Consider the following 26,560-nt stretch of genomic DNA (forward strand, 5'->3'; position numbering starts at 1 on the left):
CTGTGTGCCCAGGGGAAGCGATGCCTAATCTGATATGTGGGGTCTCGCGCGGGTGTCCTGTCCTTTCAGGTCTGACCAGCACTGCGGGGCAGGGATATGGGGACTGAGACGTTGGCTCAGCTCTGAGGTCGGCCGTCTGCACCTGGTTTGAGCGACTGAGACTCGGGTGTGTACACTGTATCTGAACGTGTGATATACACACATAAGCTGTGGCGTGACCCTGTGTCCGCACCCCCCCACATGCCCATGTTCTGTCGGGTCAGTGTGAGCGGGAGCCTGGCTCGGGCCACCTCGTCTGGTCTGGGAGAAGGGATGTGAGCTCCTGGGCGCAGAGCAAAGCTCTGTCCTGCTATCACGTGGCCAGAGGACACTTGAGGAGAATTCAGCACAAAAGCATGAACAGCAAAGGCCAAGGAGCAGCCAGAAGGGGCCAGCGATGCCCTCCTAACGCAGGTGCCCACCCCGAGGACGGGGCAGGGGCAGTGGGCACCGGGCAGGACAGGTGGCTAAAGTGTTCAGATCAGGACGTGGGACTTGGAAACAGTGAGCTACCATCCTGTTGTCCTGCCAGTTTCTTTTTCACTTCCCACGTGTGAAGTCCTGCATTTAACATGCAGACAAAGCAGTGGGTCAGACTGAAGGGAGGTGTGACCACAGTCACTGCCACGGAGCTCAGCACGCCCCGGAGGTGCCCATCTGGACTGTGAGAGGGGACGTTTTCTGTACGTGGGATAAGGGACCAAAACCCAAATAAGGGAAGAGCCGCCTTTCAGAGTGTCTGTATGTAACGGGGACACATAGAAACAAACGTGGGTTTCACTTCGACTCATTGCCACTTCTGCGAGGCCCTATTTTGATTGTGTCCACACTGGGCATCACACCTACTTTACTTATACCGTCATTTACAACTTACCAGGAATGAATTATAACCTTGAAAACCCACTGAAGTTTTCTACCTGGAAAAGCATGAAACAGAAGACAAACTATAGAGAACATGGCACAGTGAGGGGTGGGTGTGGGTTTCCCTGCCTCCCAGAAGTGCTGGGCACTTGGACCCTGCGCAGGGTCCCGTGGCTCAGTCCCGTGGCTCAGGGCCCCTGCGGGGGAAGCACAGCCAGAGGAAAAAAACAGTGCGTGGGAAGACTGTGCTGTGAGCTGCAGCCCACACGTCCACGAGCTCCTAAAATAAATTACTATTCACATCTAAAGGCAGATAGAAACACGTCAGCTTCTCTAGACATTCCCAGGACGGCGGGAGAAACGTGGGAAACGTGGGAAATAAAAGGCCTCTGTTTGTTCAATAAGTTCAACACAAACATGTAGCTAAAAGAAGCAATAACAAAATAAAGCTCTTCTCTACCGTGTTTCCCCTGAAAACCTGTGCCACGTCTGGGGGTGTCTTCTTTCTCTTACACCTGGACTCACCTGAGGGTGGGGTGATCAGCTTGAGGGATGAGAGGATGTGTATATACAATGGAGAGTGTGTAGAAACCCTGTGTAAATAGCATATTTATCAGAATCTTACTCAGTCATTCATAACACACTAGTGCAAAAAATTGTGCATCAAAAATTCTGCAGTAGGACAGCTGGCGGGGAGATTCGCAGATGGCCCTGGGGGACACTGAGGTGAGCTGGGCATCCTGGCTGCGTGGCAGGTCCCCAGAGGACCGCGAAGCCTGTGCAGGTGTGTGCGGCGGCCGGACGGTGCCTTCTTCTCCGAGACAGTGTTTTCCTTTCCTTTCCCAGTGTACTTGCACGTGGTGGTGCTGTCTTGTCACCGCACCCGGAGGATGGACCCACATGCCCAGACTGTGCATTGAAGGCATCCCAGCCACAGACACAGGAGGTCTGAGGCACTGAGTGCCACAGGGCGGCGTGGCCAGGTGGTCTTCCTCAAGGGCACCTTGACCCCAGGCAGGCAGGCACAGCCGGACACAGACACTCCACGTCAGGAGGAAGGGACAGGGTCGCCAGTGCTCAGAAGACTCTGCAGGCTCCGTGGACAGCCCCGCACGCTCCGTGGACAGCCCCGCTGCGTGAGCCGGAATGAGATGTGAAAGGTAGCCGAGGCCAAGCGGGGGGGAGGGGGGGCGTGGTCCATGGCACCAGAGGTCGCCTTGCCCATCCGAGGTATGGCTATGGTCCAGTCCTGCGCAGGGGCTATACCACCGTGCACACTGTGTTCAGGGTTGTGTCGAAGCGCACCGCCTTGGCCTCCGTGGGCTTCAAGTTCGTGTCGTACATTGGGTTCTCGAAGGAAGCCTGCCCGTTGCTGTTCTCGTGGCCGGCGTAGCCATTGTACTGGACTTTTGGTCTTGTTCTAGGAGGAAAAGAGGGGAGGCACAGTTAGGACCCTCGTTTCATGGATATAAGACATAGCGCCTGGGCCTGTGCAGGTGAGACAACACCTCAATCAGCAGGAAGCACCACGGACCAGACGCCACGCAGCCATGGGGAGGGTGCCACCGCTCACGTTTAGAGTTCACTATTTTAAACTGGTGTTGGAGATTATAAGCAGGACTTTACAAATGGAAGTGGTTTCCAAATCAAAGAACTGTCTGATTCCAACTAATAACCCAAGTAAATGGGGCCGATCCCTGATGCTGATGCCAAACAGACTTTGGCTGGACCTCCATCTTCCACATCTGAGTGACAGACCTTGGGCAAGTTACCATGCGTTGTGACCCGTCCTCAAAGTGAGAATCCAGGTGCCCATCCTCTGGGCTACAAGATTAAAGTACACATGCGAATGTCCATTCACCACCATGACCCAGTCACTCAGTGTCAGCCGGTTTTGCGATATGACTTTATCTCTGTACATAAGTTATAGAAAGACCTTGTACTCGCTATTACACTATTGAGTTTTACATTTTCTGGTTAAAAGCAGACTCTAGGTAGACCTCAGATTAGAGAGTTGAAGGCTTTTTAGAGATAAAAGGCCTAACGCTATCTAGTCTGCCCCCCTCCCCACCTTTCTCAGGTGAAATCACGTAAGAAATGTACACCAAGTGTTAAAATCACATTAATGTGAATTATCAGCCTAGCAAAGCATCACCTGATTTGTTGGAAGGACACTTTTGTTTCAGTGATTACTGGTGGATTTTTTAAGGTATAATTTGAACGTTAAGAAAAAAAGAACTGCCCCGGCCAGGGGGTTCTGTGGGTGGGAGCATCGTCTGTACACCACTAAGGCTCCAGGTGCCGTCCGTCAGGGCGGATACGGGAGGCAACCATCGAGGTTTCTCTCTCCCACCTGTTTCCCTCCGTCCCTCCCCCTTCCTCTCTCTCAAGCCAATGAACAAATCCTCGGTGAGGGTTAAACACACACGAGACCCAGCCCTGCCACGTGCGCATTCTTAGTGTCGGGGGGAACACTGCGTGTGGCTGCAGATCCACGTGGGTGTGAGGGTGAGGGCAGGCGTTCATCACACCAACACTTCACAGTGTCACCGAGTGCAAATGGGTGGCGCATCGACGGTACCTGTGTTTGTAGAGGTAAAATGCAAACCCTGATAAGATGAGAGCAAAGAAGGGAACCAGAATGGCAGCCGCCACGGAGCCGCTGCTGGTGCCCGGAGGGCGGTGTGCAGAGTCCTGGTCGGAGCTCAGGGGATCTGGAAAACGAAAGGAATATTTAATTGTGATAAACTAACACATTTACGATAAATTTTATAAATGGATGTCAATTCTACAGGAAGCAGGAGTTAAATTCCTTAAGGACCCATGGAAAGACTTTAATTAATGTGCATCTTAACGATCCAGAAGCAAACCCTGCCCACTCCCACCGAGGCTCAGCCGTGCTGCTCGTAGGAGCGGCAGAGGGTCTCACCCATTCTGACTTTGCTTGTAGCTGCTGATAGTGTATTTGCATAAAGCATCCACGCGGCTTTGCCGGTCTACAGACACGGGGAGTGTCTGCTGTCTCCCGTCCTCAGGCACAGACTGAGCAAAATACCAATCACTGAAATTACTAAGTACCCCAGGTTCCTAGATAGATGGTATTGTGTTCTCAAAGTGTGAACATGTTGAATAGTCCACATTTTTTAGGGAGTCTCCAAAATTCACTACAGAGTTCGGAATTACCCAAAAGAACACAGCCCGATGTTATCACAGAAGTTTCTATGAGAACACAGAGGGTGACACAGGGTGGCTGCGCCCATCCCACGGGGCAGCGGATACAAGCATCTCACACACCAGGAAGGGGGCGTAGTCACCAACCCTACAGCCATCTCCGAGGAGCTGCAGGTCTGCGCGTGGCATTGGGAGACAGGCTTTTGGGGGGGGGGGGAGCGAGGGAAACACAGACGCGAGACCCATCGATTGGTTGCATCCCACACACACCCCAGCCAGGGGCAGGGAGCCCACCCGAAACCCAGGTACATGCCCTTGACCGGGAATCGAACCCAAGACCCTTTGGTGCACGGGACACTCTAACCATTGAGCAACATGGCCAGGGCTAAAGTGCAGTTCTGAAGTGCATCTGGCTGAGCAGGTGGACTCACTCAATGACGTGTGTGAGGGACTGTGAGCAGGGTCCTCTGGATCACGCAGGACCGGCAGACACGCTGGTGGGGTTTCAGAAGCCCAGGCCCAGGACTTATGGGGTGTGTCATGGTAAGAGAGGCCTGTTTCATTTCCTTTTACAAACCATAAATGCAAAGAAAATCAAATGAGCTTCTCTGGGACCCGAGTTTAATGGATGGGAGCTCGGTTTCGCCAGGGCCCTCGGGCAGCTTCCCCGACTCCCCGGAGCCTGCGACAGAGCCTACGACACACCAGGTGCTCTGTGCACAGTTGTGGGAAATAAACCCCGTGCGTCTTTCCAGGGCATCAGCTCCCCTGGCTTCCGTGGAGTTGCCCCACTTCCTGCTTCAGGTTTAGCCCTGGGGGGCTCTTTGCCTCATTCTAAAGAACGTGAATTCTGCTTAAATTAACCAGCTTTGTTTTCTGCAAACAGGACTCTATGCTTTTGGCCGTAATACATACCAGGCTCCCAACCAAAAGAATCCTGGAAAATCTGCTCCTCAGAGGGGACATCAGTCCTCACAGGGAGCAGCTGAGGAAAGGGCTTTGGGACTCTGCAGCCAGCCCTCAGAAATTACCAGACCGTCGGGAGCTCCCAGTTAATTTAAGTTTTTACCTTGTTTTAATAATTTAAAGGGCAGTGCCTGCCTGTGATGTTCATGAAAGTGGCATAAAAAGTTATGAGATAATAAAAAGGTCGATGAAAATTACGGGTCCCCCCGCCTCTCTAAGCCACAGGTTTGGGTATTTTTAGTGTCCTCCCGGCAAAGTACTATTAACACACATGACGGTTTCTCTTTAATTACTTTTCTAAAAAAACGGGAATACAATTCCCATGTTTTATATTTGGCTTTTTAAACATAACCATCTATTTGTGGGTTCTTCCATCAGCACATATAAATCAGATTTAATTTTTTAGGCTGGAATGTAGGTAGCCAGCCTACTGTTGGGGGTGTTTAGGCCATTTCGAGCGTTTTTCGCTAATGCTCAGTGAAATCTCCTATCTGTGGCTCTATGTCAGGGGGCTCTGAACACAGGAGGGTCTCAGAAGTCAGCTCCTTGCCTCACAGAATGTGCCATGTTTCATGTCCCTGTTTCTTTGCACTAGACTTGTCTTTCAAACTAAGTGCATTTAGTATCCATTTAATGATAATCACTTCTTTCCAGTCCATCTACTGACTGGAGACAATTATGGGGTCGTTTGTTTTTGTCCATAAAACTGGGTTTAGCCATAACTCTGAAATGAATGGATGTTTTTCCATCGAAACTTCAACAAAGACTTTTCTAATTAGTTGAATGGGAGGCTTGCTACTGATTCAAATTATTTTCTGAAGCGAATTCTTGACAATAAGCTCATCATCACACGAGAACAAAGATTACTTATTAAAACAAGTGGGTATTCTGTTAGATTAAAAAGAGATGGGGAAATGCAAAGAGAACTGGCAATAGCAGCGCAATGGCTCAGGGCAGGCTCGTCGGATGAGTGGGCTCAGACATCTCTGGAGAGCCTGGGCCCTCGCTGGGGGGCCCTGGGGGGAAGTTACCGGAGCATGTGCCTCGGGCGAAAGCAGGACAAGTAACCACAAATCTGGTTTAGAGTAAGGGGAAGTTTACCCATCGTTCGTGTTGCCCTAATACGTCGACGCTATTACCTAAAAATTAAATGACCCAGTTTAAATAGCAACTCAGCCATTGCTGACATTATAGTTCAAACCTCTTCTGTTTAAAAGCCCTGAGTTTGGGATGGTAGAATTAGAGGATTTTGTGATGATCCTTTTTGACCAAGTTGTGTGTTTTTTTAAGTATGATAATATACACTTGGTTGGTTCCCTTTGGAATCCCTCATCTTGATAAAAGTCTCATCTGTGACAATCGTCACAGAGATTCACCCCCACGTGCCTCTGGAGGGCGCTCTTCTGCCCAGGCCCGTGTGACAATGCTCCTCTCTATTAAATTAGCATGTTAAGAGTGTTCTGCAAGTAACACGTAAAGTGGTTTATACTGTTCAGGAGAAGTATTGCATTAACCTCATTAGGAAAATGCTGGTTCTCATCTGTTAGTAGCAATAGGAGTAACAGCTTTTGTGTGGAAAGAGCTTTGGCGCAAAGCGAATGCTCGTGCTTGCCCCTCGTCTTCATAACAACAAAACTGGCTTCTCCAGGAGACTGCAGATGAGAAGCAGAGCATTGTAACCATCGTGATGACACCACCAGTATTTTCCTTCTCTAATTACTGAGGTAAAAATCAAGTAGCAGACAAAGGTATCGAGACAGGAGCGGGTCCGTCTGTCTGTCTCGAGTGAACTTTTCTCATGTGTGTCATGGGTGGCTTTCCACATCAATAAAAAGCCCTCACTGCTTTAATGAAAACACTAAATGGAATTATTATTTCCTATCTCATCTAACACACAGCTTAAAATTATTTATTGGAACAATTCTTTTATGATAAATGTGTAAAATGTAGAGATTATTTCTAATTTCAACTATTGAAAACTCCTGCTTTAGATACTCCTGAAAATGCAAAGAACAGTTTTGATGCTTGTTTGTTACAAGTTCTAAAGATAGCCCCGGCCGGAGGCTCGGCTGATTGGAGTGTCATGGGTACGCCAAAGAGGCTGCAGGTTCGATCCTGGTCTGGGTGCATACAGGAGGCAACCGATCACTGTCTCTCTCTCACGTCAATGTTTCCATCCCCCTTCCTCTCTCTAAAATCAATAAAAGCATACTGTCAGGTGAGAATTAAAAGAAACTCTAAAGACAGGCTTGTTAGGTGAAAGAGCAGCCAAACTGTACGTCCACTCCCAACATCCACCAAAACCAAGCACCCGCCCAAGTGCCTATTTCTACCATCTGCCCAACATAATTTTTTAAAAACTGACGTTTTGATAACTAACCATGATCTACCTTTGAGTCCACAGTGTGCATTTTTGAAATTGATGTTCTTTTCATTGCTTTTTGGTGACCTCTAATTATTCTTACAATTTTCTTAGGTAATGCAGTTTGCTTAAATTCTTTATTCAAGTTTTATTTTTCTTCCCCTTATGTTAAATCTCTCTCTGCAGTAAGGATATTAATCCCACGCCTGGCATAGGTACTGCATTTTCTCCCAGCTTCTCATTGTTTTTTTCTTTCAGCTATAAAACATGTTTGTCTCTCCCATTATTTTTGTTTCTGTGCCTTTAGGATCTTGGCCTTTTCCAGTACTTCTCAGCATAATCATCTGAAGGCCATCTGGTCTTCCCTTTGAGAATAACCCACGTGAGCTTACCTTGCCTCTCAAGCTTGAATTTCCCAAAGTCTTCCCCATGGATGTCACCTTGAAAGGTAAAACTTCCTCTTTCGAGTCCTGACGAGACCTGGAGCATGAACAGGAAGATCAGGCTAGGCAGGGGCTGGGAGCACTCTCCTCTCTTATCTGATGTCACTGCTATCTTCTCGTTTAGATAGTACAGGTTAGACTTTTATTTTTTGCCATTCCTTACAGTGAAACATTTATAGTTAAACATTTAAATACACAGACACGAACCTCAACTCACATGTAAATTCTGACTCACCTCGACCTCAAAAATGGTAGTAAATGTCCAGCCTATTCATAGTCTAACTCTCCTCTGTAACGGGGACAAGACCTGGCTTCATATGACCCACATGACGTAATATTTGCTTCCTGTCCCAGCTGTGGGCTGATGAGCAGCATGTGCGGCTCTGCCCCTTGAGTCAGATAAAGCATCAGAGCACAAGTGGCCCGCTTGCAAAGAAGGCGATTAATGGGGGCTTCTTAAGTGTCCCTGTCCACCTGGGACTGACATTTCTAGAGCTTTCTGAGTGGTACCAAAAGGCCTTGGGAAGAGTTCGGCCACCACCTTCACGGTTCTGGCTTTGTCCCGGCAGCAACGGCCCACCTGCTCCTGCCCACCCAGTTCTCATTTCGGGACTTGGTTTCTTCCAGGGTAAAGGGCAGGCAGGAGGCCACACCGCTCAGAGGAGGGGCGGGGGGTTTTCACAGGGACCCACACACAGGGCTCCTCCCAGACCTGGCCCCTGCCCCGCACCTCTGTGCAGACAGGGACACTCAGGAAATCTGTGCTCTGTCCCCCTCACACAGGCTACTTACGTAACCGTCCAGTCCCCATTGGTCATTTTCAAACTTGCTCACAGAAACGTCTGCAGGCCCTTTTGCGTGAAAAACTCTCAGGAGCAGGTGGGCCTCCTCTTTCTTGTAGACCCCTGGGGAGAGAGCACAGCTGGTCGCCCACGTGTCCCAGGGGCTCACGGAGCTCACGATTCAGGCATGCGATCCACGGGGCGTGGAACGTGGTTCAGAGGTGATCGTACCATAGGGAAGAAAGTTATTGTTATTTTAATATGCTTTTATTGATTTTTAGAGAGAGAGGAAGAGAGAGGGAGAGAGAGAAACATCAATGATGAGAGTCATTGATTGGCTGCCTCCTGTAAGACCCCTGCTGGGTATGGAGCCCACAACCCGGGCACAAAGAATACATTTCGGGACATGCATGTCTGGACTTAAATCTTACACCTCCGACTTAATGTGTTTTGTGCATAATGTTGAGCAGATTCCTTCACGCTTCTGTACCCGTCTGTGATACTTAACATGAGAAAATAACCTCTGTGGTCCCTGAGCTGACCCCACAGCGGCACCCAGAACCAGCATCCCAGGAAAGGCGCCGAGACATGTGGTGCCGCTCTGAGGAAGTCAGCGGGGCTACTGCTCGCGTCCCTCATGCCCAGTCCCTACCTGCCAGCTTCAGCTCCACCTGCGAGGCTGCGGTGAAGGTGGCATTCACATTGCTGCTGCTCGCGTTGAAGCCATCCACTGTCAGGGTCGCCGGCTGTCTTCTCCCCAAATACTCGTAATGTCCCTTCCACACAGAGTGGATGAAGAACACGTCGGAGGGAACTGCAGGCAGGAAAACGGGCATGTGAGCAGACACAGAACAGGCAAGCGCAGGTGTTTCACAACAGAGCAGGTGGGCGCATTCAGGGAGATGCCACAGAGAGTGACAACCATGACCGACGGGGTGACCGACTGCGGTGCCCTCAGTGTGTGTAAGACTCAGCGACCCCAGAGCCGGACTACCGGGAGGGGAAACAAGCATTTGTCACTTTGGGGAGAAATATTTCAGAGGCAAAGCGGACCTGCCTAGAGAGACGGGAGCGAGTGCTGAATGGTACCATCAATGTGAGGTTAGAATTTAGGGGGCTTAATAAGAAGTGTGTTAAACTGACCCAGAAATCACTGCTGATGTGTTAACCACTAGCTCTACTCACTGAGGGACAGGAGCTCAGAAGAGCCGAGTGTGCCAGGTGTGGGGAATCTCCGGCCCTCACATGGCCTGAGTGTCAGGGCCCTGCTGGGATGAGACACGCCTGGCTAGGAAGCCCCCGGTGCTTTGTTCCGAGGTCTTTAAAACTTTACAGTCTCCTGATCTCTCTCATTTACCCTCTAATCTCCATGTGATGATATCCCCCCATTGGTAAGAAAGTTGGATCAAATGGTGTCACACGGCACACGTATATTTATAAAATTCAGAAAGAAAAGGTGTAATAAAGTCTTTAAAAACATTAAAATTCACCTGGGACAGGAGAACTTGCAATGATTACTGAGAAATTCTCTCTTTTTCCACTGATTATCAACGTTAAACCTATTTTTCACATTTCTGTTAGCAAACGTGCATGAAGTGGGGCCATTTCACAGCATCGGTGTACATTCCCGGGGTAGCTGATGTGAGCTGGACCGGGTCGCACTGTCTGCTTTCTGCCCCAGGAGGGGCCCCCACCAGATAATCAGACAAGATCCATCGCAAGTGGAATCCGTCCACACGTACCGTTTGACTTGCAGCCCACTTAGAGCCACAAATGCCGAGGACCCCGAGACCCCGCCCCCCACTCAGGCTGCGCCAATGGTCCCGTTGGCTGTTTCCTGTCTTCCCTGGAGGCTAACCCCTGAGGCCCTGTCCCAGCAACACGAGTCACAGAGGGACAGGACGGCATCACGTCTGACAGCCTCGAGTGGACCCAGCTGACTAAAGACATGAAGTAAGATCAAGGCTGAGACACCAGCACCGGTCTCTGACGCATCTGCCCGCTGGTCACGGACCTTAAATGCTGCCTCCTCCGCAGGCAGCTTCCCAGGGGCCCCAAGTGACGTAGTTTCCTTTACTGACGTTAACAGCCTTTAGAACAGTATCAAGATGCTTTCTTTTCCTGATGAGAATTTATTTATTAATTTTTTAAAATAGTTAATTTTTGGAGAGAGGAAGGGAAGAGAGAGAAACATCCATGTGATCGGCTGCCTCCTGCACGTCCCTGCTGGGATCAAGCCCACAAGTCGGGCCTGCGCCCTGACCGGGAATCGAATTGGCAAGCTTTTGGTGCAGGGACAACGCTCAGCCACTGGGCCACACCAGCCAGGGCCCCGGTTAGAATTCACATACTCGGGGGGGCTGTTAATGTACTTGCTGGAGCGTCACTGAGTCTGCTCTTGGTGGTGGACCAGAGCCATGGTGACAGGGCACGAACAGGGTCTGAGAAGTGGCCTGTTTGTACCTGTGTGACCATCGGTCATAGGGTGAGATGGTCATTTTGGGTCCCTGTCATCTGATTTGCTGCTGGTAGTTAATGCGACGCCCAGAGGGAAGGTGTGTAACGTGCTGTCTGATAAAGGGTCACATTTAAGGAGCAATTCCCTTCGGTGCACCTCTACGATGACCACCCCACGCACCTTCAGAAAAAAGGTGCCAGGCCTTGGCAGCTACGGCCCAGTGGTTAGAGCATCAGCTGCACACCAAAGGGTCTCAGGTTCGATTTCCAGTCAAGGGCACGTACCTGTTGCAGGTTCGATCCCCGGCCCCGGTCAGGGCGTGTGCAGGAGGCAACCAATTGATGTGTCTCTCTCACATCGATGTTTCTCTCTCCCTCCCTCTCTTCCAATCTTAAAAAAAAAAAAAAATCATTTGGAAAAAGTATCCTCAGGTGATGATTAACAAAACAAAACTAAAGGAAGGTGCCAATATGTCAGTTTCTTCCATAAAAAATGAGCAACAGAAGCAGCACAAACACAGCACCACCACCGAGTTTCCTTCCGGGGACAGCGTTGCTGGGGAAGGGCACCCACTTGATATCTGATTTATAAACAACGTCTACACAGAACGGCCCCGAAAGATTTTTTTAGAGTCATTTTTGTGAAGTATGTTGGAGAGACTCCTCTGATCTCGCTGAGACATTTGCCTCGTCCAAGAATGAAATGTGTACGCAGCACATGACTGAACCACAGCGTCACACAGACTCGGCACATCGGACGCTAGAGCAGCTCTTCAAGTTTGAGCACCAGCGTTCACACCCGAGTAAGGAAAGTGGTGTTGTATACTTACAAAGATTATCTATTTCTTTTAAAAAAAAAAAAGTCAGACTTAAATTACAATTTGGGGACACACTGTATCAGTATCATTCAAACGTTCTCTGGAGCTGTGACACGGGTGCAAGATGCTGGCTGACGGGCTAAGGAGCGCCTTCCCTAGGGAGCAGGCCCGCATCTTTCCGATGGGCTGTACCATGCATGTCGTGAGGCCGCACATACAACAAAAAGCCACAGCTCACATCTGAGGAGGCAGAGGACGCCTGGATTATGGAGACACGTGGGAGGAAACGGAGCTGCACACTGGAACTGCTCACACGCAAGTCAGCTGCCCAGGGCCTCCCTGCCTCCGCTCCCGGGAGAGGGGAAAGGATCCACCCCCTTTAGAAGGCTCTCTATTATACCACATCTGTCACCAACATCGTGTCCATCTCCGCTACAAAATGCCCAGGCACCTTGGAATGCAAGTGTGAAGGTGCCGAAGCTTTTCCCTGTAAGGACTGTTATTCCCTCAAACCACAGTTTTAGGAAAGCAACAGAAATTTGCGTGGCCTGGGTGTCTGCAGTAACCGAATCGTGAGCTTGTCCCTGGGCTCATGGAGTCAGAAATCGACATGTCAGGGTTTGTTTCACTGTACAGAGTGTAGCCGAGAACAATTCACTGCGTTTGATTTAAATCTGTAACTGTTCTGTATACAAACCTGGGGTTTTAGTAACTGTTTCATTAACTTCTCTCACTCCTTTACCTACAAGTAAAAAGACAAATTATCATTTTCAAATGCATGTATTTTGGAATAAGTTTGAAAAAAATGTCAACTTGAAGCAGTTTTTTTCCTCCAGATTTCTTGCGTGTACAAAATACGCTCATCTATACAGATTCACTTTAACCCATGTGTTCCCAGCAGAACATCCTTTCTGGTGAAAATCAGTGCGGATCTGACGTGTGTCCCCAGGTGTTGTGCTACAACAGAGAGCCTTGCAAACGAGGGTGGTTCTTATCCGTTTTCTGACTCCTTTTTGGGACTTGCTGCCCCCAACCGAAAGGTAACAGAATGGCTAACACTTAGTCCATAACTTCCCTTAATTTTACGAGGCCCCACCCACATCCATGCACTTGTAAGTTAATATTCAATATCACCAAATTACGTCTCCTGCAGAATGTTTAATTTGGTCTCCAAGTTAAATTTAGTTCATGATCTCTGAGCTTTTCTAGTTTTGTATCAAACTACAGATTATCATTTTTTAAGTCTGTTTACTTCTATTTCTGACAGAGAAAGGCCAGAGGAGTGTAGGTGTCTCAAGAATTCTTAACTTCAGAACCGTAAATAAGCTCCTAGGAACTGAAACTAGTCATGGGTTTTATCTCCCTCCATGGTCTTCACTGATGGGGTTTAGGGCTCGATGTGTCACAGTCTACGCTGGGTGGGGACCTGTAAGGTGAGCTCTCGTCCAGTCTGGCCCAGAAGTCTCTCTCTCATTTGTAAATACACAAATTCATGTGTAATTAGTGCATCATTTCCATGTTAATTGCTTTTGTAATTTAAAAGGTAGAACCAGTGTCAAGAACACAAACTTATATTCCACCACCAAACAGCCCGTGGTCTTGAAAATCAGAGTTTAATTTAATATGCACCAGCAGTTGGTGGTATTTGTCCATTTTCATTAAAAAATACATTTTCCAAAAGTACAGGGTGTCCCCCCCCAAAAATGTATACCCACTTTAACAGCAGCTAGCTCCATTCTGAACATGAAACGTATTTTAATAAGCACAGTCTTCATCATTATTCAAAGTATGTGTAGTCATTTGGGGGAAACCCTATAGATATTATTTTTCTTCAACTCATAATGCTCTTCTTCAACCAAGCAGATGCTCCCTTTGGGTTAACAAGTGATTAGCAAAAACAGAATCTGCACATCTCCTTAGCCTTTGCCTCCACAGCATCAGACACGTGCTGCACACACGGCCACACACACGGCCACACACAGGAAGCATGAGAGCCGGGGGACTGACACCACTTCCGGGAAGGGCTTGCTTATGCGTCTCACACCTGGACACTAGCCTGGGGGCAGCGTGCATTCATCTCTGCTCTGTGGGAGGGGCAGCACCTCCTGGTCAGTGACTTACTTTTACAGACAGGCGACTTCCCTGTCCACCTCATATCTGCTTTACAGGTCCTGTGCTCAGATCCGCCGGCCAGGAAAAACCCCGGGTGGCAGGTGTACACCAAGGTGTAGCCAAAGGCAGGGAGGTCGATGGCTCTCACGTCCGCGTGGGCCGGCGTCTCAGGCTGTCGGCAGGCGTGGGCTGAAATGGTATTTATTCCATTAGGAAACATGGAAACTTGGTTCCTTATGAACTTAACACGTGTCTAAAGAAATAAGGAAATAGGGCAACGATTTGGAAGTGGTTATAAAGTTACTTTACAATTTAAAATTGTGAATACAGTATCAACCCAAGTATCACCAGCATTCCATCTCCCTTGGCAACTTTCAACATGAGGTTGGTGTCTGTCAGATGCCTGCCTGCTTCCCTCCTCTCTGTCTCTGTCTCTCTCCCTGTAGCCGTATATATGCACACACACAAAAAGTAGGTTTACAGCTGTGAGTATGTGAAACACTGAATTTATTCTTGTATTATTATTTATTGTGTTATTTTTCATATAAACTGTAAACCTACTTTTTGCCAACTCCTGTACACATTTATAAATATCTTCCTCTCAACAAAGGTGTAATTAGTTATGTGTAGAAATTTAGAATAGAAACCATCGCTTTGAAATAACAGGTTGCTTTTGCTATACCATCTTCTGTCCTATGAAAGTGATAAACAACATGTTAAATTTCCTTAAAAGACAACTCCTGTAAACTAAACACAAACAGATTGACATGTGCTTAGAAATATGCCTTGGCTTTTGTCTGAAGGCAACTAGCAAATTTACTATTTAGTTGAATGAATAATTAATTTTGGTAAAAATGTGATGTGTTTAGTAGTTAAATTATTATAGATTCTTATTTCCTTCCAAAATGCAATTTGGGCATAAATAACTTGTAATGTTTAGATCACAAGCACCTTCTCATTCTTCATAAAGTTTACACACATGTCCCAAGTAAAGGACCTGGCAGATTATCATAAAATAAGTTTACAGTATTAAAATTGTAACTGCAGTCATTTTAAGTATCATAATACTTTGTACTTTGGCAAACTTTCAACACAATGAAGACCTGTTAGGAAATGGTGCACACGTGTATACATATATGTTGTGTGTATGTGAATATAACACCCACATGTATGATGTGAGTAGAAGCTTAGAATTGATAGCTTTGAAATAAATACACACATTGTAATACTGATAAATATACACAAAAATTGTATCTTCTGTCCTATGAAAGTGATTTTTACAATGTTCTGCTGTTGTTAGGTTTCCCCATGAGAGTGGGACACTGAACTGCCAGAGGGTGAAAGACTGTCTCCCTAGTCACTCGTCCAGATGTCTTCTAATGCTCATGATTAAGTCACGAGATAAGTTTAATCTAAGCAGCTATAGGAATGATCAGCTCAGACTCCAAAAAGCACATTTAAGCATTTCTGTTAACACTCCGACGTACCCTCACCCATTTCCACCCGACAACCTGAAGCACGTCTAGAAGAATTACAATGGCATCAGGTGGCTCTCTCTCTGTCAGTGTTACTACAATGTTGTCCCTTGTAGTGAAGGTTTAGGGCTGTTCCTCAGACCCCAGGTGCCTCAGGATCACCTGGAGGGCCAGGTAAACCAGACCCTGTCCCTCCTGTCCCCCACCCAGCCCCCAGGGTTTCTGATTCTATAGGTCTGGGCAGGGGGCTGAGGATCCGAATTTCCACCAAACCCCAGGAGATGCTGACCCCACTGGCTCTAGGGAATCAAACTTCTAGAAACACTGGTTTAGGGAATTCAAGACAATCAAACAAACGGACATGAAACAGTTCCCCATGTTTCCCTTGCAGGTAAACACCCCCAGACATGGGAACATGCTCACTGCTGAGCATGGCAGGAGGACCCCACTTACGTATGCACTCAGTCTGTATCCCGCTCCACGTTAAGTTCGCAAGGCAGGTGCGTGTGGTCGATCCCTGCACGTGGTAGCCCTTCCTGCACCTGAAGAACACGGTGCTCCCCACCTGGAAGAAAACCAACATGAGCCTCAGAGGCAAGACACAGGGACACACGAGAGGAGCAGGTCCTGCCAAGAAGCACATCTAGGCGGGAACCACTTTAATAACAGGGCTGTTTGGCCCTGGCTGGTGGGATCAGGGATGGGCTCCGTCACACTCTCCTGTAACATGGCAGGGAGCCCAGAGAGCCCTCCCAGCGAACACGCTGATAAGATGGACCAGCATGGAGATGATGGAGAGCCTGGTGGGAAGAAAACACAGCATCCTCCTCAAGCAGTCTTTTTAGAAGTACTTGGTGGGATGCACCTGGCGGGGTGCACCTGGCGGGATGTACCTGGTGGGATGCACCTGGCCACTCGAGATGGGTTACTGTAAACTAACCGGGTTTATGAGTCTATGGGATGTGCCTGGCTGGAGAATGGGAGAGAGCCAGGTGCACTTTGTGACTAACACCCCAGGACACAAGGAGGGACCCAGACTGAGAGCTCACTTCCTGTGCATCAGGCTCCAGCTCTGGGGGAAGGAAGCAGAGAGCTGATCCATCATATTCAGACCACAGGCAAGTCCCAGCAAAGGACAAACATGTGTTTGGGGAGACTCCCTGCAGGTCTCAGCCATCTCTGTAAATTATTAGTAACCTTGCCCTGAGGTTCGATTGATTATTAGAGTGGGTGTCACTCTGCTTTGTCACAAGGGGAGTGAGGGGTGTGTCCACCCCTTTAGCCTGTGTGGTGAACATAAGCTCCTCGTGTTCGCTCTCCGTGGGCTGTGTGCTGGCAGCCAGAGAATCGCCGCGACCACTGCTGACCCAGACATAGATTCTCCTAGTGGGCTACTGAGAGCCGTGCCACGTAGAGCACTTCCTACTATTCCTATGTACTGGGCTGCACGCCCATGGGCCAGAAACACGTCCCTGTTAATGTAATTTTTACTTAAAAAGTCAAATGAAATGTTTGAAAGTGATACTAAGAATGCAAATAATTCATTTAGTTTTAAGAGATCACAGGGAGAAGAGATGTCACAAAGGACCCTTAGCTTAAGGGGCTTGGATGTGACATCTTCTGTTATTGTCTCTGGAATTTAAATATTTGGCCATTACGTTGGGTCACTAAATAGGGCCCTTTTCTGTGTAGCTATCCAGTGATGACTCACCCAAATTTGAGAATCGCCATGTTCATTTGGCCGACAAAAAATACAAAACATGCATGTTTTCAAGTGGAAATTAATGGAGCAACTACTGTGGTGTGAATTCAGGTAACACAGTCATTTTGGTTTTGGCAGTTAAAATGCTGCACAGAAATGAATCCGGCCTGGATGGATGTCATCTGGGCAAGTATGACACAAATCATGGCACATGAGAACATATACACGTCTAAATACTTCCAGAAAAACATCATGAAATAACAACGAAATACCTCGTATCCTCTGGAGCTGTTCTGTATGCCGAAGTGTGGGGTCCCGGGGTCCGGGCAGGTGTTGTGAGTGGGATCTGAAAGTTACAATCACAAAACAAGCACAGGGTACGGATGCAGTCATTACAGGAATTCTAACCCTTTTACTAAAAGGTCTCACACAATGGAGAAAACTGTGTTTTTACAGATGTGGGGGATGTTTTATATGAAAATTATGAATGAAATACACTGTGATTTGCATTTTCTGCTCAGGCATGTTTCTTAAATGACCCTATAGTGCTGTGACAATGACACTAAATTGCAGTGCCTGGGATTTTCTACATCAGAATAAGCACATTCTTTCCCATCCAACAGATGAATTTCTCTCCCGACATACTGTACCAGCTGGTTAATAAAACTCCATCTTCAGAAACCACCTATAGTGACCCTTGTTTTTTAGGGATTCAGTGAATCTCTTCTGGTCACTGGTGACATTATTCAATTTTCTTAATTTTCCTCAATACTGAGGAAATATATTTGATGATTCTAAATGGAAGCCCATGGCAGACCGTCAGCAACATGCCCCCAAACGCAGGACCTGAGCCATAAAGAGGCACCGCAGCTTTATTATTTGATTCTCTCCAGCTGCTAGTGGAAAACTTAAAACAAGTGTTTTCAAAAGAAAGAACCGTATTGGGGGAGAAAGATGCTTTTAGTCAAGCGAGAGCTGCCCCAGATCCATGCGGAATCTAAGGGCAGTGAGCGCGTCTACGCCCGGGGGGCCGGGCCTCGCCAAAGTTACCCCGGCCCCACATCATTCTCAAGCAGGTATCACTTGGTTTCTTGGAGAACAATCAAGACGGTAAGTCCAGAGCTGCCTACAGGAGCCAGGCGGAGCAGCCACACTTCTGCCCATGGCAGCTGGTGGACAAGGTCCCCAGCAATGACCCGAGTCCGCAGCCGTGACCTGCTCTGAGTCAGGAAGTTGAGGGTCCGGTGTCTGTGCCACTCACACTGCTAACATGGAAATTTCCACCTGAGCCCTTCCTATGAGACGGAGATTTACTCTACAAATGCGGGATTGGGATACACAGAAGGTCTCTCCTGACCTGCAAGTTTCATTCCCGTGCTCTGAGGTCCCTAGGACATAAGAGCTCAGGTGACTCTTGCTGTCATTGCTAACAGTCCAGTGGTTCGGTGGGGACTAAAGCAATGAGGGACAGGCTTGGGGAGGCTGTGCTCGCAGCTGGGGCCATTTTGGAGAAAACATTCCCGACCCCTGCAGAGAAGCTGTCCCCCTAAAAAGTGCAGTTGTCAGGTGACAGGGACAGGAGCCTGAGACTTGAGGCAAGAGAACAGTCTTGGGGCCGTCTTAGCACATCGCTAAAATTAACTCCAAATTCATTTGCACGATTTAAAAGAGGCGTCACGCCCCAGCTGGTGTTGCTCAGTGGTTAGAGCATCGGCCCCAGCACCAAAGAGTCCCAGGCTCGATGCCCAATCGAGGGCACGTACCTGGGTTGCAGGTTCATTCCCTGGCCCCTGTTGGGGTGCATGTGGAGGCAACCAATCAATGTGTCTCTCTCACATCAGTGTTTCTCTCTCTCTAAAAAAAAAAAAATCAATGGAAATTGATTAATCCTCAGGTGAGGGTTAATGAAAAAAAATAAAAGAGGCATCACATCAGTTCAGCTGATTGGCCCTTACACAGGAATCATCTACGCGGACACTGTGCCCACAAATGACTAGGCTTTAGAACCAAATGCCTCACCCCCAAGTACCCTCCGGCTGCCTTGCAGTCATTACCTATGCAGGTGGGCTGCACCCCACTCCACGTGCCATCGGCCTGGCAGGTCCTCCTCGGAGATCCCACCAGTAGGAAGGGTGGTTTGCACTGGAAGGAGACTTCAGATTTGTAGGTGAAACTTTTGCCACTGAGCCGGCCCTCCGCGGGGGTGCCCGGGTCTCCACAGAACACAGCTGGCGGAAACAGCGAAGAGGTCAGCCACACAGGTGCCCCGGATCAGGCGGCCCCGTGAAAGTCACAGAGGCTCTACTCCATCTCTAGGTGCAACTATCAGATCAATAACCATCTGTAAGGGCAGACTCCCCCCTTGGGCAGTGCTGGCTCAAATCGGACATTTAACTGCCATTGCCTGGTTACAAATGACACGTGGCTGTGTCCCCAAATTGTAGCCTAAGCTGCTCATGCAGGTGCTGATGCAGAGGGTACCTGAGGAGGAAGTTGTGTGGGGGACTCTAGGGGACTTACGCAGGCACTGGGGCGTCTCCCCCTTCCACACGCCCTGGCCTTCGCAGGACAGGATGGCCGGGTGGGACAGCTGGTAGCCTGCCGCACAGCTGTAGCTGACACTGGCGCCCCAGCGGAAATCGGCTCCCTCCACTTCTCCATGCTGCACGGCAGGCGGTGGGCTGCACAGGACGGCTGCTCGCAAAGAACACAGGGGTTAGGGGGTCCAGACCTGCCGCCTTGGCCGTGATGCTCAAATGAGCCACATTTTAACTTTACCTGAATTACAGGTGACACCTGCATAGAGCTGTTTGTTTAATAAGAAGGTGACTGAGGAAGACAGTGAATTGAAATAATAAAACTGTCCCCTAATATGTCTTCATTGATTTAGATCACGGACAGAACAGCAAAGCGAGCACACTGCTGGGGGAGGGGATTGAACGCGATGTGCTCCACACACACAAGGCCAAGGGAGCGAGAAGCTCATTCAGTTTCTCTTTTCCTGCTGGTTCCTGAGGACAAACCCAACCAGGGCTTGGTCATATCACTTGAGTACAATCTCGTGAGTTTATACACACACATGGTCAGAGAGACAAGCACTGATGCAAGAGACATCACCTGGTTTGCCTCCTAAACACACCCAGATGGGGGCGGAGATCAAACCTGCCACCCAGATGTGGGCTCTAGTCCAGGAATCGAATCCAAGACCTGTCAGTGCTCAGGCCAACGCTCTAAGCACTGAGCCACACTAGCCAGGGCACTATTTTGTTGTTTTAATAGCAGGATGTATACGTTTCAATATCATAAATGTTTTCAGATTGTTTAAAAAAAAAGGAAAAATAAAATCAAGTGGTTTAACATTTATTTGCAAATAAGTTTAGAAGAATTCCCAGCACATAGAAGGACAGCACTCACGCTTGCAAATGAAATAAAATGTAATCGATAAAGACGTCTATCTGTGAGGTAAAGCCGAAGGGCTAGGACTCACCTCTGCAGACGGGCTTGCTGTGGCTCCATCCGCCATCTCTGGTGCAGCGGATGGTGGCCCCTGTGACGGGCTCCATGACGTAGCCGGGGTTGCACTGGTAGTTCACGGTCTTGTTGAAGGTGAAGTCAGTCCCGAACTGGATGCCGTTGGCCAGTGTGCCTGGATCCCCACAGCTTACGACTAAGACGTGGGGAACAAAACAGAAGCAGAGAAACACAGAAATTACCACGAAATGGATGAGCCATGGTTTCTATTCAGTTCCTCCCCTGAAGATCCATTCAAAGCGATCACTCTGTGAATTACTACAGCTATACTATCCTCTGACCATTCTGCTGACCAGCGTTTGGAATCACTATTTCTGTTCCATCGGTGCCTGCCTGGGTGGAAGCTGTGCTACCCTGTGTGGTTCCCTAAGGAGGCAGGGAATGTGTCCTGACCATAATGCCCAGGACAGAGGCACAGTCTGCAACCAGAGAACCCAGTCCCCTTCCTTCCCCGCTAAGTGGTCCACAGAGAGAACAGACCAACAACGTCCAGCCCAACTGACCATTTAAAGTAATTCCTACCATGTAATAAAGTTAAGAACCTATAAATATCAAATGCATAGAATCAAAATACCAACCATACGTATGTCTTTTTTTCTCCATGCATTAAAAACTCAACACAACACTTTAAAACAAACTGGTTTTTCCGGGTCAAGTCGACATCATGGCACCATCCTTGGGTCAACCCTGATTGCTGGGCACTGACCTGTGCAGTCGGGAGCTGTGCCCGTCCAGGTCCCATTGGCGGTGCAGTGGCGTGTCATCAGCCCCGAGGTCCTGTAGCCCTCCCAGCAGGCGTAGATGACAGAGCTGGAGAACAGGATGCCGTCACTGCTGACGATCCTGCCATGGGTGGGCGTGCCGGGGTTCCCACAGGACACAGCTGCGGGGGTCAGGGAAGCAAATACACAAAGAGAGTGACCCATTCCTAAGGTGTAAATGCTGGAGACCGAGGTTATCAGTGCAACGGATGACACAGTTATAAATGTGCACGGGAAATGCTCCATGGAGGATGTTTAATATATATTTTACTTTCTCACACCATTCCTTTATTGATGGTTACAAATGTGTAGACTATAGATTCATAGTATCCATTCTGAAGTGCGTTACTTCAAAACAAACTAGAGACAGGAGTTAAAGCACTAAAAATTCAAAGGCATCTTACACTGAGATGTAACATATTTATGATACTAAATTAAACTGATTTTAAAGAATCTATGAAATATTAACAACTTGGAAGAGTCTCCCATCAGGCAATCGCTGAGTTTCACTTATTTTTTTTAATCTGCGGCAATCATGTCCTATTTTACATATACAGCGTTTTTCAGTTTGGACAGTAAGGGCTGCCCAAGGAACATGAGTGCGCTTGTGCTGTTTAGTAAATGGTCTTCCTTCCCAATGGTACAAAACCTAATGCAGCTGCGCTAACTGGCTTCGCAGTGACTGCCCATGACGTTTCCCTGGAGACGATGCAATGCTGGGTACAGGAATTCAGACCAGCTAATGATGGCCACACAACAGGTCTACGTTCCATGGGTTTGTCTCGTGGGCTCCTTACTCAGCAAACAAGGGGAGCCCCGCAGGTGCTGGGTGTGCTTCAGGGCAGTGATTTTAATCTGTAACAGGCTTTTTGGCTTCTTTTGAGTGATCCTATTTCCATAAAGACTATGACTTTCTCTCCACAACCCTCCGCAATAATGTAAAACAGTCATGTAAAGAACCTGACCCTTGGCTGGATTTTGATAATAGATGCACCGTGGGACCATTTCTGAGAATGACTGAATATCTGAAACCACTCTCGCCTATCTAGTTGTTCCACATTCAGATCCAGACTTGAGAACAAAAGATACGCTCTTCTTAAAATATGGAAGAAAATGGACTGTAAATTGTGCACAGCATATAAAAGCCAGTATGATGGACATTTAGGGGATTGTCTATCATGTTACATTGAAAAATGCACTGAACCTGAGGTTGGACCAAACCTCATTTGACAAATAGAAACACTCGTGCTGGTGCTTCTATCCCTGTGCCCGTGACAGACATAACTAATCAATCACAGCCCTCCTTCTGGATGAATCTGGGTCTGAACTCACAATCCTTTCACCCACAGACCCATCAGCAGTGTCTTGGTTGGCACTGAGATGAGATCTATTTACCAGTATTTATGCAGATGATATGTAACATTCTTTTAAGCTCAAAAGTTGTATGATGGCTGCAATATAATTAAAATTTCATATTGCAAAAACAGGATGCTGCTGCAGGGCCATCATGGGTCAGTGGTTGAGCATCAATCTATGATCCACGAGGTCAAGGTTCGACTCCTGGTCAGGGCACATGCCCAGGTTGAGGGCTTGATCCTCAGCAGGAAGCGTGCAGGAGGCAGCCGATCAATGACTCTCATCAATGTTTCTCTCTCTCTCCCTCTCTCTTTGAAATAAATAAAAACATATTAAAAAACAAACAAGCAAACAACAAAAAATAACCAGGATGCCGGACTATTCAAGACAATTATACATTCAACAAACACTGATCCATCATTGCAGGAGGTATTGTGCAGAGGTACTAATGGAGAGCCTAACATGGAAAATAATGACATTGGTCTAATTCATAATTTAGCAAACCTACCAGAGACACCATGTTATTATATTTTATTCTAATTGCATCCACTGTTAAAATCTATGTAGCAATTCTCAAAAGTCATCTGGGAAGGACTAATGCTGAAATAAAACAAGTCACTGGTAAAACACATTCAACTTAATTTACAGACAAATATACTGTCAGGAAAAGAATGCCCATCACCATAACACCACCCTAATTATTAGAGCATCTCCTCAAATACTGGGTGCTTTTACAAAGTCAAATTCGTGTTTGTTTGTTTTGTTTCCAACAGGGACAGTTTTACTGATGGTTACACCTGTGAAAATAAAGATCAGAAGACAGTCTACACGTATCTGTTTCTTATATTCACACAATAACATTACAAAGAGGCTGCCACTAAAACAAAACAAGAGACTAAATTTAGAGTTGCTAAAAGAAAAGCAACATTTTAAAAATTACAAGCTAAAGTTTCTTTCAAAATGCATCTTTTCTTTTAAGTGCATTTGGTTAATGCAACTCCTTTTGGTAATACATCACTTTCTTTTGCTTGATTTATGATAAAAGAGCATAATGCTTATTTTGAATACACTTAATGTTTACAGGTATCAGTACTGTTCACTTGGCATGCTCTCTGTGGAAGATGGCTGTTAAACCCAGTTGAATAGTTTTGGGTTTGAATCTTTGTTCATACAGGTTAAGTGTGAATGATCAGGGTGGTCCTCCATGTATGGAGTATTTACTGTGGCCCTCCACATGTGGTGCATTTACTGTAAAACAGGTGTAATAGAGGTAACTGCTCCCAGTTGCCATGAGGTGAAATGTACTGTATGTGAAATGCCCCGGAAGGAACCTAGCACACAGTGATAGTGAAGGTAGACATGGTTCCTGGTAGTGTTGCTGTTTTCTTCTTCATCATCATCATCACCACCACCACTACATGTCCATCACCTGAATAAAATGAAGCTGTATGATTTCATGGGAACCAGGATTAGGAGTTGCTTGATGTGACTAGAAGTAATTATGTCGTTTTACTTAAGCAGCTTTGTGAGATATGCTGATGTGAAAAGTTAACGAGACTCTCATTAAAAGACTGGATTGGTAACAAAAGAAAACAAGGTTTAAAAGTGATGAAAATGTATTAGACATACAAATTCTTTGATATTTAAGAATTTTAAGATTTTTCCTTTGAGAGTCATTAACTCCTTTCAACAATTTATTGAAATGTTCCGACTGGATTTAATGCTTTTGATAGAGAAGGTAATTTCATCACATAGAGATGATCTGGGTTGGGGTACTGGACATATGGTCAAGGCAAACTTTTGTGGAAATAAAAATGTCACTGGCAACACCCCTTGTCCATAGAAAATAATATGTATCCCAAAGATTTGTACTTAGAGTAACAAGTGAGAAAAATGGAAAGTTACAGAATGTTTCCAGTGGGTGACTCTGTGCGTGTGCGTGCATGTTTGTGTGGTGACATATTACCATCCGTCATGGCTTATTTTACTGTGTGTAATGTACACTATTGTTTGGCTTCCTCAGTTTTGCATGACTTTTGTACAACGCAGGTTTGGAGGCAGTCAATTTTGGGGCTTATTTGAGAAATACATTCTGTATTGAAATGTATTAGTAACCCATCTTCTTTCTGTATTCAGCTTTTACACAGTATTATGCAACAATACTTTGCATATTCTGAGCTGGGAACACTGTGCATTGAAATCCAATTAAGCTCTCTTAATCAAATAAATGAGCTCATTTATGCTCTGCTGAAAGGGAACTTACAGTGTTATATCACCACCCAGAAACCAGATCTCCATGGAAAAACATCACTCTTAACTGCTTTAATTTTTTCACCTTTTAAATTTGCAAAACTAAAGTGTCTGTGGTAAATGCAATTTAGAACGCACAGTCCCAAGTTAATGGCCGTCTTTAATAGAATGTGCATGCCTCTGAGTGAGGTCTGTGGAGCTCATGGGAGCTGTATTTCCCCATAAAATTTGGTTAACTTTTAACCAATAATTTTTCTGTCCCATCCTCACTCTCATTTTTCTCCTAAAACTCCAGTTATAGCACATTAAACTGCCTGATACTATCCTGTAGTAAATTATTCTGTTGCAAGTTTTTCTCCACTTTTTTCTCTGTTTTACAGATTAAATGATTTTCGTTGACCTGCCTTCAAGTCAAGGGACCCTTCTGCCAACTTTATTCTGTTTCTAAGTTCACCCAGAAAAGCCTTTACATCCGATATGTATCTTCAATTTCAGAACTTCCACTTGATTTCCTTTTATTATTTTTATTTCTCTGTTGAGATTCCCTGTTGATGGCCCTAACTTAAGTCTTTTACCATATGTTTAACAGCTCCTTTAAATCCTAGTGTGTTTTTTCCAATATTTGGGTCATCTCAAGGTCAATTTTGATTGTCTGTTTGTTCGACTGTGGGTCATACTGTTCTGAGCGGTGCACGTGTAGTAATTTTTTACTGTGTGCTGGGCATTGTGGAGGACTGAGGCTTCATGGATTCTGTTTTTCCTTTAAAGGTGCTGGGTTTTGTTCTGCTGGGCTTTTAAGTCAGTTGGAGATCGTTTGGGTCCTGTCACCAGTTTCACTCTTTGTTAGGGGAGATCCCGTAGTCTCAGTCCTAAGATGTTCTTGCTCCTGGTTTTGGCGAGTTTTCCTTGTTCTAGGGAGTGGTGCTTATTCATGACACAGGGGCTTCCTGGACCTCCATGAAACGTGCCAGGTACACAGAGAGCTCAGACCTCATGTCTCTCAGCGTGGTGACTTCTATTACCACAGTCCACTCCCACCTCTGCACAGGAGGTCTCTGTATTACTGAGTCAGTCCAGCCCTCAGCAGGGTCACCCAGGGAAAGTCCACCCAGACCTACTAGGACCTTCCCTACGCAGCTCCCTCTCTTCCCATTTCTTACATTGCAAATTCCATTTCTGCAGCCCATAACCATACCCACGCCCTTGCCTCACCACGCTGCCTGGGTTCCACCTCTTTACTTCACAGTGAGAATGCCAGGGGGTTATGCAGTCACCTTGCTTATTTATTTTCTCCTAAGAAACAAAGCCAGGCTCTATCTGCAGTTTAATAATGAAGATAAGTGCCTCATACATTTTGTGAAGTTTTATATTTGTTCTCAGTAACAAGGCTAACCTAGTACCATTTGATATGTTACAGATCGAAGTGGAAGTCTTATTTACTTTGTATAATGTTCAGGTGTAGCAGAGAGGGAAA

General features: G+C 46.9%; 1 protein-coding gene across 1 annotated transcript in view; it reads right to left on the reverse strand.

The window, feature by feature from the left end:
* Positions 1-1,744: 1,744 nt before the first annotated feature.
* Positions 1,745-26,560, reverse strand: part of CSMD1 (CUB and Sushi multiple domains 1) — a 193,176-nt gene continuing 168,360 nt past the window's right edge. Inside the window, exons 46-57 of the mRNA XM_087815024.1 lie at positions 21,426-21,602; positions 20,676-20,855; positions 19,709-19,882; positions 19,243-19,416; positions 17,461-17,534; positions 15,940-16,051; positions 14,021-14,200; positions 9,277-9,438; positions 8,635-8,747; positions 7,792-7,879; positions 3,482-3,614; positions 1,745-2,320 (exon numbers count right to left, since the gene is read on the reverse strand). Coding sequence (XP_087671150.1) covers positions 2,161-2,320; positions 3,482-3,614; positions 7,792-7,879; positions 8,635-8,747; positions 9,277-9,438; positions 14,021-14,200; positions 15,940-16,051; positions 17,461-17,534; positions 19,243-19,416; positions 19,709-19,882; positions 20,676-20,855; positions 21,426-21,602 — 1,727 coding nt within the window. The 3' untranslated portion in view covers positions 1,745-2,160. The remainder of the gene's footprint in view (positions 2,321-3,481; positions 3,615-7,791; positions 7,880-8,634; positions 8,748-9,276; positions 9,439-14,020; positions 14,201-15,939; positions 16,052-17,460; positions 17,535-19,242; positions 19,417-19,708; positions 19,883-20,675; positions 20,856-21,425; positions 21,603-26,560) is intronic.

The sequence above is a fragment of the Miniopterus natalensis genome, chromosome 2 (assembly GCF_054644295.1).
Source record: "Miniopterus natalensis isolate mMinNat1 chromosome 2, mMinNat1.hap1, whole genome shotgun sequence".
NCBI classification, from domain to species: Eukaryota; Metazoa; Chordata; class Mammalia; order Chiroptera; family Miniopteridae; genus Miniopterus; species Miniopterus natalensis.